Raw genomic sequence first — 16,005 nt, forward strand, 5'->3', positions numbered from 1 at the left:
TATTGCTTGTCCATTCAACAGGAGACCAGGATGTGAACTGAGGGAATACTGGGACGTCCCATCTCACCAAGGTCAAACACCACTATATTTCGGTTAGGTCAGTGACCACCACATGAATATATATCCAATTCAAAATATTCAGATTTTCCATTTTCATGTCACATTTTTAACAGTTTAGAAGTGCATTGCCATTGACTAACAGAAATTTCACACATATAGTATTTACCTGTACAATTATGTTGAATAATGTTTGTTGTTAAACTTGTTTTTTGGACTTATTTTCTGAACACTGATAAATTAGATATTAAAAACATGAGACGCTGATGTATTTTATATTGAACACATATCGAGATTCTTCCCTCATTAGGCATCGATGTAAGACGAGAAGCTATTAAATCCAGTGTGCAGGCAACATTTTTCTACTTGTCCTGCATCAGGTTCTCTTAAATTCTACTTGTACAATGTTGAATTTTCGAACTCTTCTCATGATCCCATGTACTCGCATACAATACACTTCAAGTTAGCTGTTTAATAGCAGAATACTTGTTTGGTTTTAATGAAATCTGTTGCCCAAAATGTTACAACTTCATTAGTTAAGTATCTATACCATAATAAATACCTCAAAACAAATTAATAATCATTTAGTAGTTCTTGAATTTATTGTTAACAAAACATGTATTTGTTATTTTTCAGTTTGAAGTTTCAAAAAGTAGCCTATTCACTGACTTTCCATTATCAAAGAAAACATTAAAAGGTTAGTAAATATGTTTTATGCCTTTGTTATTGTCGGTAAATAGCTTATTAGCTAATGTTTCTTGTAATATGTAAACCGACTTAAAATAAAGTTTCTTGTATCTTGTAGGTTTGGTATATCATATGTATAATTTTTCACCTTATATAACTGAGGCCTATAAAAGGTTTTCCCAATGAAACTTTTCTTTTGAATTGTGCAGTGTTCCCAAAAATAAAGAGTTCACTCCAAAAGTAATCAATTTCTGTGATAACTTTTCCCCATATAGGCTAAGGCCTCTTCCCAAATAAGTGAGAAAAACCACTGATAGCCTTACGGGTGCCAAGCCTTAAGATTCAGCTTTCTCTGGATTTGTTTTTCTCAATAATTGCTTTGGAATTTAATTGATTTCGATCAGATAAACTCAGGCTACGTTAACATTAATTTTTTTACAGGAAATACTTTAAAAAAAATATTTAGCTACACTGAAAGACAACCAATTCCGATGACTCAAGACTGCCAAAAATTTGTGTTTTGTTTTCCATTTTTTAATGACACGTTTAATATTTAGTGTTTACATTACACACACATGGATTGGTTAAGGCAGAACACATAACCAATGAAAGAAACGCTTGCTTAGAAAATGTTGTTTAATATCAGAAAGGACATGTATTTTTGCAAAAAATGGTCAACAGATCAAATCAAAATATGGCAATGACTAATTGAGCTCTGAGTCGCGGTTTGGCATAATCACAAGTAATCATTTCACTCCTATTTTAACCAAAGTTAGACAAATTGTATGTTATCTTGTTCATCTTCCTAATGCCTAATAGCACATGTTTAATACAAGTAATCATAACTTACATTGAAAGACTAGAAATTATGGCAAGATTGAAACATCATTTTCTCTTTTTTACTTGCATTTTGCAAGCCCTATATTGCAAACTCATTAAAAGTCTATTAATAGGGTTTTGTTTTGCATTGTCTTTGGGAAATAATTGCTACAAATTGTTTGTTTCACTTACTTGTAAATGTCGAAAGATGAATGGTCATATCAAGCCATGATTTTGATTCATTAAATTAATTATTTAGGTTTCCAAGCTGTCATATATTATATAGTATTAAAAGATCAAAATGTTTTGGAATTTCATGCACCTTTTTATGTAATGTTTTATTCTGTATAGGATTATGGGCATGTAATTTTGAGAAACCAACAGACATACAGAGAGAGTCCATAGGTCTGGCATTAAATGGAAATGATATTCTTGGTGCAGCAAAGACAGGATCAGGGAAAACATTGGCTTTTATTATACCAGTAAGTGACCCGAAACTGCTTTTTATTTGGTATTCACTATTATTATTAATGACACAATATGGAAATAAAATCTCTATAAAGTCAGACAGCCAATATTATTCCTCTTTGTATTGATTATTAAACCTTAGTTATTGGTATTTGTTTCCAGCAGATACTTATTTGATGGCATACCTTAAGAAATCAGATAGCTTCTTTGAAATATAATGAATACTTTAATCTTAATGGGGACAAAAATTGGAAATGATTGGTAAACATACTTATGTTGGATTAAAGCTGCATATAGAAATGTTAATCTGGTAGAGTCAGATATCAATTTGTTTATTAAGGCAATTTATTTTGAAGACCAATCAGCTTTGTACCATGATTCATTATTTTATATTCAGTTCATGGGCCAGTCAAAATAGTGTAATGTTACATGTCTAAGTTAAGGAAAGCCATAAGTTACATGTTAAAGATGTCATATCTAGGATTTTTAGCTCACCTGAGCTTGCTCAGGGTGAGCTTTTAGGATCGATGAATGTCCGTCGTCCGTCCGGCCGTCCACAATTGCTTGTGAACACTCTAGCGGTCTCATTTTTGCCTCAATCATCATCAAACTTGGTCAGGATGCTTATCTAGTTGATAGCTCGGATGAGTTCGAACATGGGTCATCTCGGATGAAAAACTAGGTCACAAGAGCTAAAAATAAAAAAAACCTTGTTAACACTCTAGATGTCACATTTTTGCCTTAATCATCATCAAGCTTGGTCAGGATGTTTGTCTAGGTGATAGCTCGGATGAGTTCGAACATGGGTCATCTCGGATGAAAAAGTAGGTCACAGGAGCTATAAATAGAAAAACCTTGTGAACACTCTAGTGGTCACATTTTTGAACCAATCATCATCAAACTTGGTCAGAATGCTTGTCTAGTCAATTGCTTGGATGAGTTCGAACATGGGTCATCTCTGATGAAAAACTAGGTCACAGGAGCTAAAAATAGAAAAACCTTGTGACCACTCTAGTGGTCACATTTTTGACCCAATCATCATCAAACTTTGTCAGGATGCTTGTTTAGATAATAGCTCGGATGAGTTCGAATATGGGTCATCTCGGATGAAAAACTAGGTCACCGGAGCTATAAATAGAAAAACCTTGTTAACACTCTAGCGGTCACATTTTTGCATCAATCATCATCAAACTTGGTCAGGATGCTTATCTAGTTGATAGCTTGGATGAGTTCGAACATGGGTCATCTCGGATGAAAAAGTAGGTCACCGGAGCTAAAAATAGAAAAACCTTGTTAACACTTTAGCGGTCACATTTTTGCATCAATCATCATCAAACTTGATCAAGATGCTTGTCTAGGTAATAACTCGGATGAGTTCGAACATGGGTCATCTCGGATGAAAAACTAGGTCACAGGAGCTAAAAATAGAAAAACCTTGTTAACACTCTAGTGGTCACAATTTTGACTCAATTGTCATCAAACTTGGTCAGGAAACTTGTCTAGGTCATTGCTGGGAATAAATCGAACATGGGACATCTCGGATGAAAAACTAGGTCACAGGAGCTAAAAATAGAAAAATCTTGTTAACACTCTAGTGGCTACTGTTGTGATCCAAATATTCTGTTAATTGGTCTGAAAGTTTGTTTTGATGATTTCTAAGTCAAGATCGAACATGGGTCATCTTGGATGAAAAACTAGGTCACACCGCCCAAATATGGAAAAACCTTGTTAACATTCTAGTGGTCACATTTTCGACTCCATTATCATCAAACTTGGTCAGAATGCTTGTCTAGGTAATTGCTTGGATGAGTTCGAAATCGCATGTGAAACTAGGTCACCGGAGCTAAAAATAGAAAAATCTTGTTAACACTCTAGTTGCTACTGTTTTGATCCAAGTATCCTGGAAATTGGTCTGAAAGTTTGTTTTGATGATTTCTAGGTCAAGTTTGAATATGTGTCACCTGGGTAAAAAACTAGGTCGCACTGCTCAAATATGGATAATCCTTGTTAACACTGTAGTGGTCACATTTTTGACTCACCTGTCATGAGACTTGGTCAGAATGCTTGTCTAGGTAATTGTTTGGATGAGTTTGATAATTCAGGTGAGCGATCTAGGGCCATCATGGCCCTCTTGTTTATTGTGTCTTTGCATGGAAAAAGTTTTGATATTTTTTTACTTGGGCAATATTGTTGGCAAACTTTCATACTAGGATGATAAGTTTAAATTTGACTAACAGATCTATGATGTTTAAATTAAGAGTACACATTAAAATGATATTTTTAGAAAAAATGTGAACATATTATTTAAAGTTTGAACATTTTTCAACAGGTTTTAGAGTGCCTATACAAACTAAAATGGTCAAACTATGATGGACTTGGTGCTTTAATTATATCCCCTACCAGAGAACTTGCCTTCCAGACATTTGAAGTGCTGAAAAAACTTGGCAAGTTTCATGATTTCTCGGCTGGTCTTGTGATCGGAGGCAAGGTAAGAGTGAAGCATGCCATGCAAATATTTGAGTTTAGTTTAATTAAATATAAATTAATAAATTTAATATAGAAATAGTCTCCGTTCGTCCGTCCGTCCTTCCGTCCGACATTTTTGTCCGGAGCATATCTCTAAAAGTATTTGAGTAATCAACTTGAAACTTCATAGGTGGATAGACCTCATTGAGGAGGAGTGCAGTGCACAAGAATGATAACTCTACCCTGCATAATTTTTGAGTTATTGCCCTTTGTTATTTTTCAAAATTGATTTTTGTCCAAAGCATAACTCCAAAAGCGTATGAGGTATCAACATGAAACTTCATAGGTGCATAGATCTCACTCAGGAGGTGTGCAGTGCACAAGAATGATAACTCTACCTTTCATAATTTTTGAGTTATTGCCCTTTGTTATTTTTCATACTTAATTTTTCACCTGAGTGGAGCATAACTCAAAAAGTGTTTGACATATCAACATGAAATGTCAGAGGTGGATAGATCTTATTGAGGAGGAATGTTGTGCACAAGAATGATAACTCTTCCTTATACAATTTTTGAGTTATTGCCCTTTGTTCTTTTTCATGCTATTTTGTCCAGAGCTTATCACAAAAAGTATTTGAGGTATCAACTTGAAACTTCAAAGGTGGATGGATCTCATTGAGGAGGAATGCTGTACACAAGAATGATAACTCTTCCCTGTACAATTTTTGAGTTATTGCCCTTTGTTCTTTTTCATACTATTTTGTCCGGAGCTTATCTCAAAAAGTATTTGAGGTATCAACTTGAAACTTCATAGGTGGATGGTTCTCATTGAGGCAGAGTGCAGTGCACAAGAATGATAACTCTGCCCTGCATAATTTTTTAGTTATTGCCCTTTTTTTATTTTTATGTCACCGCAGCATCTGCGATGCAGTGGCATATAGCGATTCACCTGTGTGTGTGTTTGTTTGTGTGTGTGTGTGTTATATAGATTATATAGTGAACTTAAAAAATCTTCTTGTGAAAAACCACTAGTCCAATTTCAACCAAACTTGGCAGGATTGATCCTTGGGTGAAGGGCTTCCAAAGTTGTTCAAAGAATTTAATTCCATACAGAAATCTGGTTGCCATGGCAACCAAAAGGAATTATAAGAATAAATTTAAAAAAATCTTCTTGTAAAGACCCAAAAGGCCTAGAGCTTAGATATTTTGCATAAGGCATTGTCTGGTAGACCTCTACCAAGATTGTTCAAATTATAGCCCTGGGGTCAAAATCGGCCCCGCCCCGGGGGTCATTGATTTTCACTATAGATCTATGTACATATAGTAAAAACTTAAAATACCTTTTGTAAAGACCCATAGGCCTAGAGCTTAGATATTTTGCATAAGGCATTGTCTGGTAGACCTCTACCAATATTGTTCAAATTATAGCCCTGGGGTCAAAATCAGCCCTGCCCCAGGGGTCATGGATTTTCACTATATGTACATATAGTAAAAATTTAAAATACCTTCTTGTAAAGACCCAAAAGGCCTAGAGCTTAGATATTTTGCATAAGGCATTGTCTGATAGACTTCTACCCAGATAGTTCAAATTATAGCCCTGGGGTCAAAATCGGCCCGGCCCCGGGGGTCATATTTACATAGTAAAAACTTATAGTAAAACTTTTAAAAAAATTTCTTCTAGCAATTGACAAATGCTAGAGGTTAGATACTTTGCATGAAACATTGTGAAGTGAACCTCTAGCAAGAATGTTCAAATAATAGCCCTGGGGTCAAAATTGCCCCCGCCCCGGAGTCATTGATTTTCAATATATACATATAGTAAAAAATAAAAAATATCTTATTGTCTGAAGGTACAAGGCTTAGAGCTTTAATATTTGTTAAATGATATCATCTATAGGTACTCTATCAAAGTTGTTCAAATTTTGCCTCTAGTGTCAAAATTAAGTGAACTTTGATATCAGCTGACCTAGATTTTGACAAAGTGTATTACATGTTGTCCTTTGATGCAGTCATGAAATTTTAGGCTGTGTGAAATATGACCTTCACCACCAAATTCACTAGACTCAAGTGCATTGATATATTCCTACTCTGATCTTTTATTGAGTTAACAATAGATTTAACCACTAATCTGATAATAAGAATTAGATAGGTCAGGGATCTATGCATTATGACAATCTTCAATTGTATAGAAACAAAAAAATCTGTTCCTACACTACTATTTAGTGTTGTATTATTGCGGTGGCATAGCATTTTTCTCAAATGCAATCTTGTTCAAAATTAATTTTTGTCCAGAGCATAACTCAAAGGCCTTTGAGATATCATTATGAAACTTCATAGGTGCATAGATCTAACTCAGGAGGTGTGCAGTGCACAAGAATGATAACTCTACCTTTTATAATTTTTGAGTTATTGCCCTTTGTTATTTTTCATACTTAATTTTTCAATTCAATTTTTTTCTCAAAAGTATTTGAGGTATCAACTTGAAACTTCATAGGTGGAATGATTTTACTGAGGAGGGATGCAGCACACAAGAATGATAACCTACCCTGCATTATTTTTCAGTTGTTGCCCTTTGTTATTTTCAACAATCAGTATTCACATAGGTTTCAAATCTGTAATCACTATAGCCATCAGTTTTCATTACCAAAAGACCTATTAAAATGGAATTATTCTGCTGTACTACATATACATTCTTCCAATGAGCAAACACATTCGGCGGGGGATGGCCATGTTGCTCTTGTTTATACAAAGTCATTTTATTTTCATTGTGTTGGAAGCTATAAACTTATTGAAACACTCTCAAATCCGTTCCTGGGACCAACTAATACTAAAAAGCAATGATTGTAAAGTTTCTTGCTGAAGGAAATAACAGCTTGCCCTAGATGGGGTTTGAATTTGATGTGTAATCATGTGAAGTTTCTTTGAATATTGTGATAAGTAATAAGAATTATTGTCAAGTTGCTTCATATGCCAATCGAAGTTTACATATTTATATTTATAAGTAAAGGGGTCAGTGTTGCGGCATATTTTCCTAAGTTTTCATTGATGTTATTTTCAGCCGCTGAAGGAAGAAGCTGGCCGGATAAATCGTACAAACATTGTTGTATGTACTCCTGGTAGATTGTTACAACATATGGATGAAACTACCTACTTCTCAGCAGATAATCTAAAAATACTTGGTATGTCAACATTTATGTCAGCATTCTATATATTTGATTTGAATTTAATATAAAGTTTCAAATAAAATCGGTAAACCTGTCATAAAGTCAATTGTATGCACATATAAATTAAATTTAATTATATAAGATACATGTAAGTAAAGATTAGCATGCTCGAAGATATCTGAGATTAATTTCTGTTTTATAATAGTTATGAAAAATGATTCTCATATGTTTTTAGTTTTTTTAGGGTTTATTTATATACATGTATATATATAATCTGTTTTTGTCTATGTTAGTTTTGGATGAGGCAGACAGAATACTGGATCTTGGTTTTGCACAGACTATGAATGCTATAATAGAAAACCTCCCTTCAGAAAGACAAACATTACTGTTTTCAGCTACACAGACTAGGTATATTTTTATGTCTAATTTGCATAGGAACACATTTATTTTGCTAATAGAAAGTAAATTGTCATGTGTGAGTGCACATGTACCTGAATTATTGATACAACCTATTACAACTGCAGGAAATCATTTTTTATATCAGTTGTGTGATTGTTTGGTAGATGATGTGAATAAAATCCTTGCAGATTTTTTTCTGTCACACATTTGCATCTTTGTTTGATTACTTCGAGAGGTTTGTAAGATGAAGTTGTACATTCTTTGATGCAGTAACATTGCATGAATACTTAAAGGTCAGTGGAGTTCACATTCATGTGCCAATTTTAATATCTGATCATGTAGAACAAACTTAAATTAGTTTATGCATCTCCTGTAGTAATATTTTAGATGTTGGTTGTATTATGCCATGTCATGCAAGTACTTCTATGTTTATTATAGGTCGGTGAAGGATTTAGCTCGGCTCAGTTTACAGGATCCGATGTATGTGTCTGTACATGAGAATGCCACAGAGAGTACACCAGCACAGCTAGAGCAGGTATGTAGTGTTTGAAGTTGAATGATTTGTTGTGTAACTTTCAAATTGGCTAGTATCATGGATGATGATATTCAGTGCTACAAGCCTAAGGGTCAAACTTTATACCACTGAAATCTTATCAAGCTCTTTTTTTTTAAATGAGGAGATCGTGGCCTTGTGGTTAAGATGTCTGCCTCTCAACCTAGGGATCATGGGTTTGAGCCTTACTCAGTTCCTAAGCATTTTCCTCATATGACACCAGTACTGGTGAGTGCCAGGAAGCAGGCTGGAAAATGATAAATATAAGTGGCAAGAAGTTGTTATTGCAATCGCGACTAAATAAATATTGTTTTAAATGCTAAAACTTTATATCTTACTATTTTGATATTGAAATCTTACATTAACAATGGACAGTTTGACTCTTAAAGCTGTGGTAGTCCAAACATTTTGGTGATAGTATGTTGTCAATAACGCAAAATTGATGTTTGGTTTAACATACACAAGAACAAATCTTACATGATATTTACAATCAACACAAAAAAGAATTAGACTGGAAGAAACCTTATGCTTATTGTTGAAGTCTTTTCACAATGTATATATATATATATAGTAATATACATGTATATATAGTAATAGTAAAGATAAGGCGGGTAATTTTGATGTTTGAGTTTTAAATGTCTTTTACAAAACCTAAAAAGCGTGATAATATAGAGCCATAAAAAAAAATCCGCAAAAAGGGTGAAAAATGTGAAATTTAAAAAGTAGATATCGCAATCAACAAACTCTTAATCAAGTTATTAATTGCTGCTTTATAGAAGATTAGGTTAGACTGTTTTAAATATTTCTCATTTTGTGTTTTAGAAATAGTCTCCTACGCTTTTGTTGCAAAGAATATATACATAAAAAAATAATGTTTTGTGAAAATTGAAATTGTTAAATAAGGTTAGACAAGATAGCATCAGTTTGGGAGGATATGTTTAATATTTCCAATTGTGTATTTACAAAAAATATCATCTATAACTTTGACTAAAAAAGGAATATTTTGTGAAAAATAAATTGTTGATATAAACATTTTATGTACTTCTTAAGAATGATCATAATAGACTTGAATAAACAAATAGTTGTATACATGTATAGTGTTACATATTAATCAATATTATTTTCCTAATTTCAGAGTTATATTGTGTGTGAGCTACATGATAAACTGAATTTGCTGTGGTCATTCCTGAAGAATCATCTCAAATCAAAGATATTAGTGTTTCTTACCAGTTGTAAACAGGTTACTACAAACATTCTTTCTTTATTTTGTGCAGGGCTATTTTCCCTATTGCTAGGTGTCATAAGGTCACATTTTCAGTCAGAATTAATCTTCTTTTCTAGTTTAAACGGTCTGATCAGGTGCAACCCCCTCCCCTCCTCAACCCCCCCCCCCCCCACCCTTTAACTTTTGAGAATCATTTTACTGTTTTGTCTTGTTTAAAAAAGTAAATAGAATATGATGCTGCACATGAAAACTTGAGCCAAATGTGATATCACCTACTTTTCTCTATTTTCCTTCACTTTTTATACGCCCGTTTGAAAAACGGGACGTATTATGGGAACGCCCCTGGCGGGCGGGCGGTCAGGCGGGCGGGCGGGCGGCGTCCAATTTTGTCCGGAGCATATCTCCTACATGTATGGAGCGATTTTAATGAAACTTCATAGAAATGTTCACCACTATGAGGAGCAGTGTCGTGCACATGAACCAGGTCTCTAGGTCAAAGGTCAAGGTCACACTTAGAGCTCATTGAAAAATGCTTGTCCGGAGCAAAACTTCCACATGTATAGAGGGATTTCAATATTACTTGGCACAAATGTTCACCATTGTGAGGCGGAGTGTCGCGCGCAAGATTCAGGTCCCTGCAGCCAAGGTCAAGGTCACACATAGAGGTCAAAGTTTAGATAAAAATATGAAGATGTGTATAGGGACGATTTAATCATCATTTATTGAGGGATTGTAACACAAATGGTCATTATCATGACTACGGCTGTGATACATGTACTTTAGGTCAATATATGCAAGGTCAAGGTCACTACAGATGGTGAAATATCCAGATTTTGTCTGGAGCATATCTCCTACATGTATGGAAGAATTTTTATAATACTTTATGGAAATGTTCACCACCATGATATGTATTGCTCCATGCATGATCCAGGTCTCCAGGTCAAAGGTCAAGGTCACATTTAGAGCTCATTGAAAAACGCTTGTCCGGAGCAAAACTTCTACATTCAATGGGGGATTTCAATATAACTTGGCACAAATGTTCACCATTGTGAGGCTGAGTGTCACACGCAAAATTCAGATCCTTGCGACCAAAGTCAAGGTTTCACATAGAGGTCAAAGTTCAGATAAAAATTTGAAGATGTGTATAGGGACCATTTAGTCATCATTTATTGATGGATTGTAGCACAAATGGTAACTAGCATGACAACGTGTGTGACACATTTAATTTAGGTTAATATTTGCAAGGTCAAGGTCACTGGAGATGATTAGATATCCAGATGTTGTCCGGAGCATATTTTCTACATGCATGGAGGAATTTTAATGTTACTTTATAGAATTGTTCACCACCATGAGACGTAGTGCCCTGCACATGAACCAAGTCACTAGGTCAAAGGTGACGGTCACAGTTAGAGCTCATAGAAAAACGCTTGTCTGGAGCAAAACTTCTACATGCATAGAGGGATTTCAATATAATTTGGCACAAATGTTCATCATTGTGAGGCTGAGTGCCGTGCATAAAATTCAGGTCCCTGCGACCAAGGTCAAGGTCACACATCCTGTGCATATCTTCCCTACTGATTTGTTTTAAGGTTCATTTAACAACACAGTTGCCAAGAATAAAAACTTGCTTGCTAGATAACACTTATCCATAATGCCCCCATCTCCATCTAAAGCTTTCGTAAACGGGCGTATTTTGTAACTATGGCACCCCTGTTGTGATATGATAATGTAAAGAACTAGTTTTTGAATATCATTTTACATGTACTTCTATGAAAGTTTCTGGCAAAATTCTTTTGTTAAAAAACATTGAATGTCAAATGTGAACAAATAGGTGTATCATTTCAATTTATCTGATGTAAAAGATGTTCTTTTTCCTTGCCTTCTTTAAGTTTTTATTCAAAAAAGGAACCATTTTCTGTGCCACAAAGAATGTTTCGTTTTTCCTCTTATTGCTGATTTGTTAGATTTAATTTTGCATTGACTTTTTTTTTGAAAAACAAAAGACAAAATATAGGCTTTTGAAAATTATTTTTTAACTGCTCAGGTATGTATACTAGAAATTTTGATACTATGTAACTCGTTTTTTCCCAACATTCCTATTGTTGGTTATCAGTAGACAAAATGAAAATTAAAAAATCTGTGACACTAAATGCTTGGTAATGAAATGTGGTTAATTATAAATGAGGGACACAACTGCTTTACAGATTAAAACATAGAAGTTTTGTTTTTAACAGGTAAAATATATACATGAAGCAATGAGACATTTAAAGCCAGGGATACCAATATTTGCCCTACATGGAGGCATGCCACAGCTGAGACGCGTGGAGGTATATAACCAATTTATGTGGAAGCAGAGGGTCTGTCTGTTTGCCACTGATATAGCAGCTAGAGGACTTGGTAATATATGTTTATTTGATTTTATATATTACAGTGCTATAGTTTATACTAGGTTAAGAAAGTCCAGTGATTGGGTTTTTACCTATTCACCAGGCAGTAAAATTTGAAAATAGTTAAATATCCATTTATTATTTGATATGATTTCTAAGCCAACATAAAAACAGTATTGTTTGACATAGAGAATTATATCTCTGCAATGGCAAAAAAAATGTATTTGCTTTATTCCCATATAATTGAAATTGTAGACTGAAATATTAATATCAAACTGATTATCAAACTTTCAGATTTTCCAGCTGTTAACTGGGTTGTACAGTTAGACTGTCCGGAGGATGCCAACACATACATACATCGTGTAGGCCGTACTGCCAGGTATGAGAAGGATGGGGAATCATTGCTTGTGTTGCTGCCTTCTGAGGAGGAGTTTATGATTAAACAACTAACAGATAAAAAGATTCCTATAGAGAAAATCAAGTAAAGTTTCTTTTAGTTATTCTGTAGTTTGTTAGTTTTGGCGTTGTCCGTCCTTCCATCCGTCCGTCTGTCCGTCCGAATTGCGTTTCCGGAGTAGTTCTCTGCAACTACCGGCTGGAATTCAACAAAACTTTATGGGGATCATCAATATCAAGAGGAGATGCGCATATCGTCGGCTTGTTCCGGTCCGACACTTTAACTCAGAGTTATGGCCCTTGATTAGTTATGCAGTATGCATATAGAGTAAAAATCGTGTCCGCGCTATTTCTCTGCAACTACTGACTGGAATTCAACGAAATTTTATGGGAACCTTCAATATCAAGAGGGGATGCGCATATCGCCGGCTTGTTCCGGTCCAACACTTTAACTCAGAGTTATGGCCCTTGATTAGTTATGCAGTATGCATATAGAGTAAAAATCGTTTCCGCGCTACTTCTCTGCTACTACTGGCTGGAATTCAACGAAACTTTATGGGAACCTTCATTACCAAGGGGAGATGTGCATATTGTCGCCTTGTTCCGGTCAGACACTTTATCTCAGAGTTATGGCCCTTGATTAGTTATGCAGTATGCATATAGAGCAAAAATCGTTTCCGCGCTACTTCTCTGCAACTACTGGCTGGAATTCAACAAAACTTTATGGGAACCTTCAATACTAAGAGAAGATGCGCATATCATTGCCTTGTTGGGGTCAGACATTTTAACTCAGAGTTATGGCCCTTGATTGCATGTAGAAAAATATTTGTTTCTGGGCTACTTCTCTGCAACTACTGGCTGGAATTCAATGAAACTTATTGGAACCTTCAATACCAAGAGGAGATGGGCATATCGTTGCCTTGTTTGGGTCAGACATTTTAACTTTGAGTTATGGCCCTTGATATTTTATGCAGTATACAACCAGAGCAATAATCGTTTCCGTGCTACTTCTCTGTAACTACTGGCTGGAATTCAATGAAACTTTATGGGATACAAAGAGGAGATGTGCATATAGTCGCCTTGTTCCGGTCAGACACTTATAACTCAGATTTATGGCCCTTGATTAGTTATGCAGTATGCATACATCTCATTGGCATTTCCAGATATTACTATTTAACACAGATTTATGGCTCTGTTATTGCCCTGAATATTTAATAAGTTCAAAGAATATTACTGTTTATGCCATGATAAATATATAAATAAAGCCTTATGTCTTCAGTTGTTGTGTTAGTAATAACCAGTACTCGGCGGGGGATATAAATTCAACGAATTTGCTTGTTGTAACTATTGTCCCCATCCCCTAATTGGAATAGTTGGAACTTTGGATTTAGGATTATCAAGTTCTTGGTTCGTGCTCCATTCTTTGGGAATGCACTTATTAAGCTATATGTCCTGGCACTACCTGTTGGACATTTCTTCTGTATTTTGGCTCTACCATTGAGTGTTTGACATGACACTGCCTGGACATGCAAATTGTAAAACTTGGCTAATTTCCTGGTTAAAGAGGGAGGTTTGGTAGTAGCACTTGACTGGTGTATTAAAATTCTAAGTGTCCTTTAAAACAATAATTTTGGCATTTGTCACCTTTGGTTGTTATGTGGATTATTTGGTTCATTTTAGTCTAACATTTAAATGTTGATATATGCCATCATGACAATCACTAACATTTAGAAAAAATATGCATGATTGCAGTATGTCAATCTCAACAAGATTGAGATCTTATGATCCTATTCATCATTTAAGTTGTAAATGTTTTGCATTCTTATTTTGAACTAATATAGGTTAATGTATCTGCTAGAAATATATTTCAATTTCATGGCACATGTATTCTCTGCAAATGTACCCATTTTCAAATGAAGCAAAATAAATTTAATTGAATTTTCATTCACAGTTGATTCGTATCCTGCTGAATGTGTATTGTAAGCATGTCATACTTTGAATTTATTACAGTCCATTAGTAGTTTTTAGACATTTCAGTGTCATTTACAATTTAGTAAAATTAAGTAGTCTTGTCATACTGCATAAATATTCAGACTGTTCTGGCTGTATACTGGTGTCTTTTGTATGTTATTATTACCACTCATGGTCAATGGTTTAGTTAACAAGTAAGTTAAATAATAAAAGTTACAGTGGTTTAATTAACAAACAAGTAAAAAGTTCATTATTATATTACAGGGTGAATCAACAACGGTTATACCCTATACAATCAAAACTGGAGGCCAATTGTGCTGCTGATCCAGAACTCAAGGCATCAGCTCAAAGGGTAAGAGTTGAACTTACTCTTTTCGTCATGTGGTTTATAATCCCCCGCTGAAAGGTGGCGGGGGAATCGGATATAGAAATAGTCTTTGTCTGTCAGTCTGTCCGTCCTTCCGTCCTTCTGTCTGACATTTTTGTCTGGAGCATACCTCAAAAAGTGTTAGAGATATCAACTTGAAACTTCATAGGTGGATAGATCTCATTGAGGAGGAGTGCAGCACACAAGAATGATAACTCTACCCCGCATAATTTTTCAGTTATTGCCCTTTGTTATTTTTCATGCTTATTGTCCAGAGCATAACTTAAGAAGCCTTTGAGTTATCAACTTGAAACTTCATAGGTGGATAGATCTTGAGGAGTGCAGCGCACAAGAATGATAACTCTACCCTACATAATTTTTCAGTTATTGCCCTTTATTTTTCATGCTTATTTTTTGTGCACACAGTGACTCATTAAGTATTTACTATATAAGGTATTCACTTGAAACTCAAAATACAACTTAGTCTCCGTCCATCTGTCTGTTCATCTGTCCATCCATCCTTCCGTCTGACATTTTTGTCGGGAGCATATCTCAAAAGTATTTGAGATATCAACTTGAAACTTCATAGGTGGATAGATCTCATTGAGGAGGAGTGCAGCACACAAGAATGATAACCTACCCTGCATAATTTATCAGTTATTGCCCTTTGTTATTTTCAGCCATCAGTATTCACATAGGTTTCAAATCTGTAATCACTTCAGCCATCAGTTTTCATTACCAAAAGACCTCTTAAAATTGAATTATTTTGCTCTACTTCATAAACATTCTTCCAATGAGAAAACACATTTGGCAGGGGGTGGCCATGTTAACATGAAGTTGATATATTCATTTTCTAATTTCATTATATTTAAACTTAAAATAATGAAACAATTTCATTTGATCATTTTCATTTATAGACTTGCCTTTTGTTTCATGCAAGTAAATAAGAAGATTGTATTTGCAAAAATATTTATATCTTGTTATTAAATAAAAGACTCTTTATCTAAAAATGAGATTACAGAGGAATATTTCTTTATAAAATGTCTC

At 34.7% G+C, this 16,005-nt stretch overlaps 1 protein-coding gene across 1 annotated transcript in view; it reads left to right on the plus strand.

Moving 5' to 3' along the window:
• LOC132716692 (probable ATP-dependent RNA helicase DDX10) overlaps nucleotides 1-16,005 on the plus strand; it is a 29,384-nt gene that overhangs the window by 4,660 nt on the left and 8,719 nt on the right. The window contains exons 2-11 of the mRNA XM_060700015.1: nucleotides 694-754; nucleotides 1,915-2,045; nucleotides 4,361-4,519; nucleotides 7,555-7,675; nucleotides 7,954-8,068; nucleotides 8,498-8,594; nucleotides 9,748-9,852; nucleotides 12,072-12,234; nucleotides 12,519-12,705; nucleotides 14,856-14,943. Coding sequence (XP_060555998.1) covers nucleotides 694-754; nucleotides 1,915-2,045; nucleotides 4,361-4,519; nucleotides 7,555-7,675; nucleotides 7,954-8,068; nucleotides 8,498-8,594; nucleotides 9,748-9,852; nucleotides 12,072-12,234; nucleotides 12,519-12,705; nucleotides 14,856-14,943 — 1,227 coding nt within the window. The remainder of the gene's footprint in view (nucleotides 1-693; nucleotides 755-1,914; nucleotides 2,046-4,360; nucleotides 4,520-7,554; nucleotides 7,676-7,953; nucleotides 8,069-8,497; nucleotides 8,595-9,747; nucleotides 9,853-12,071; nucleotides 12,235-12,518; nucleotides 12,706-14,855; nucleotides 14,944-16,005) is intronic.

The sequence above is a fragment of the Ruditapes philippinarum genome, unplaced genomic scaffold (assembly GCF_026571515.1).
Source record: "Ruditapes philippinarum isolate M1 unplaced genomic scaffold, ASM2657151v2 ctg59_1_1_1_1, whole genome shotgun sequence".
NCBI lineage: Eukaryota > Metazoa > Mollusca > Bivalvia > Venerida > Veneridae > Ruditapes > Ruditapes philippinarum.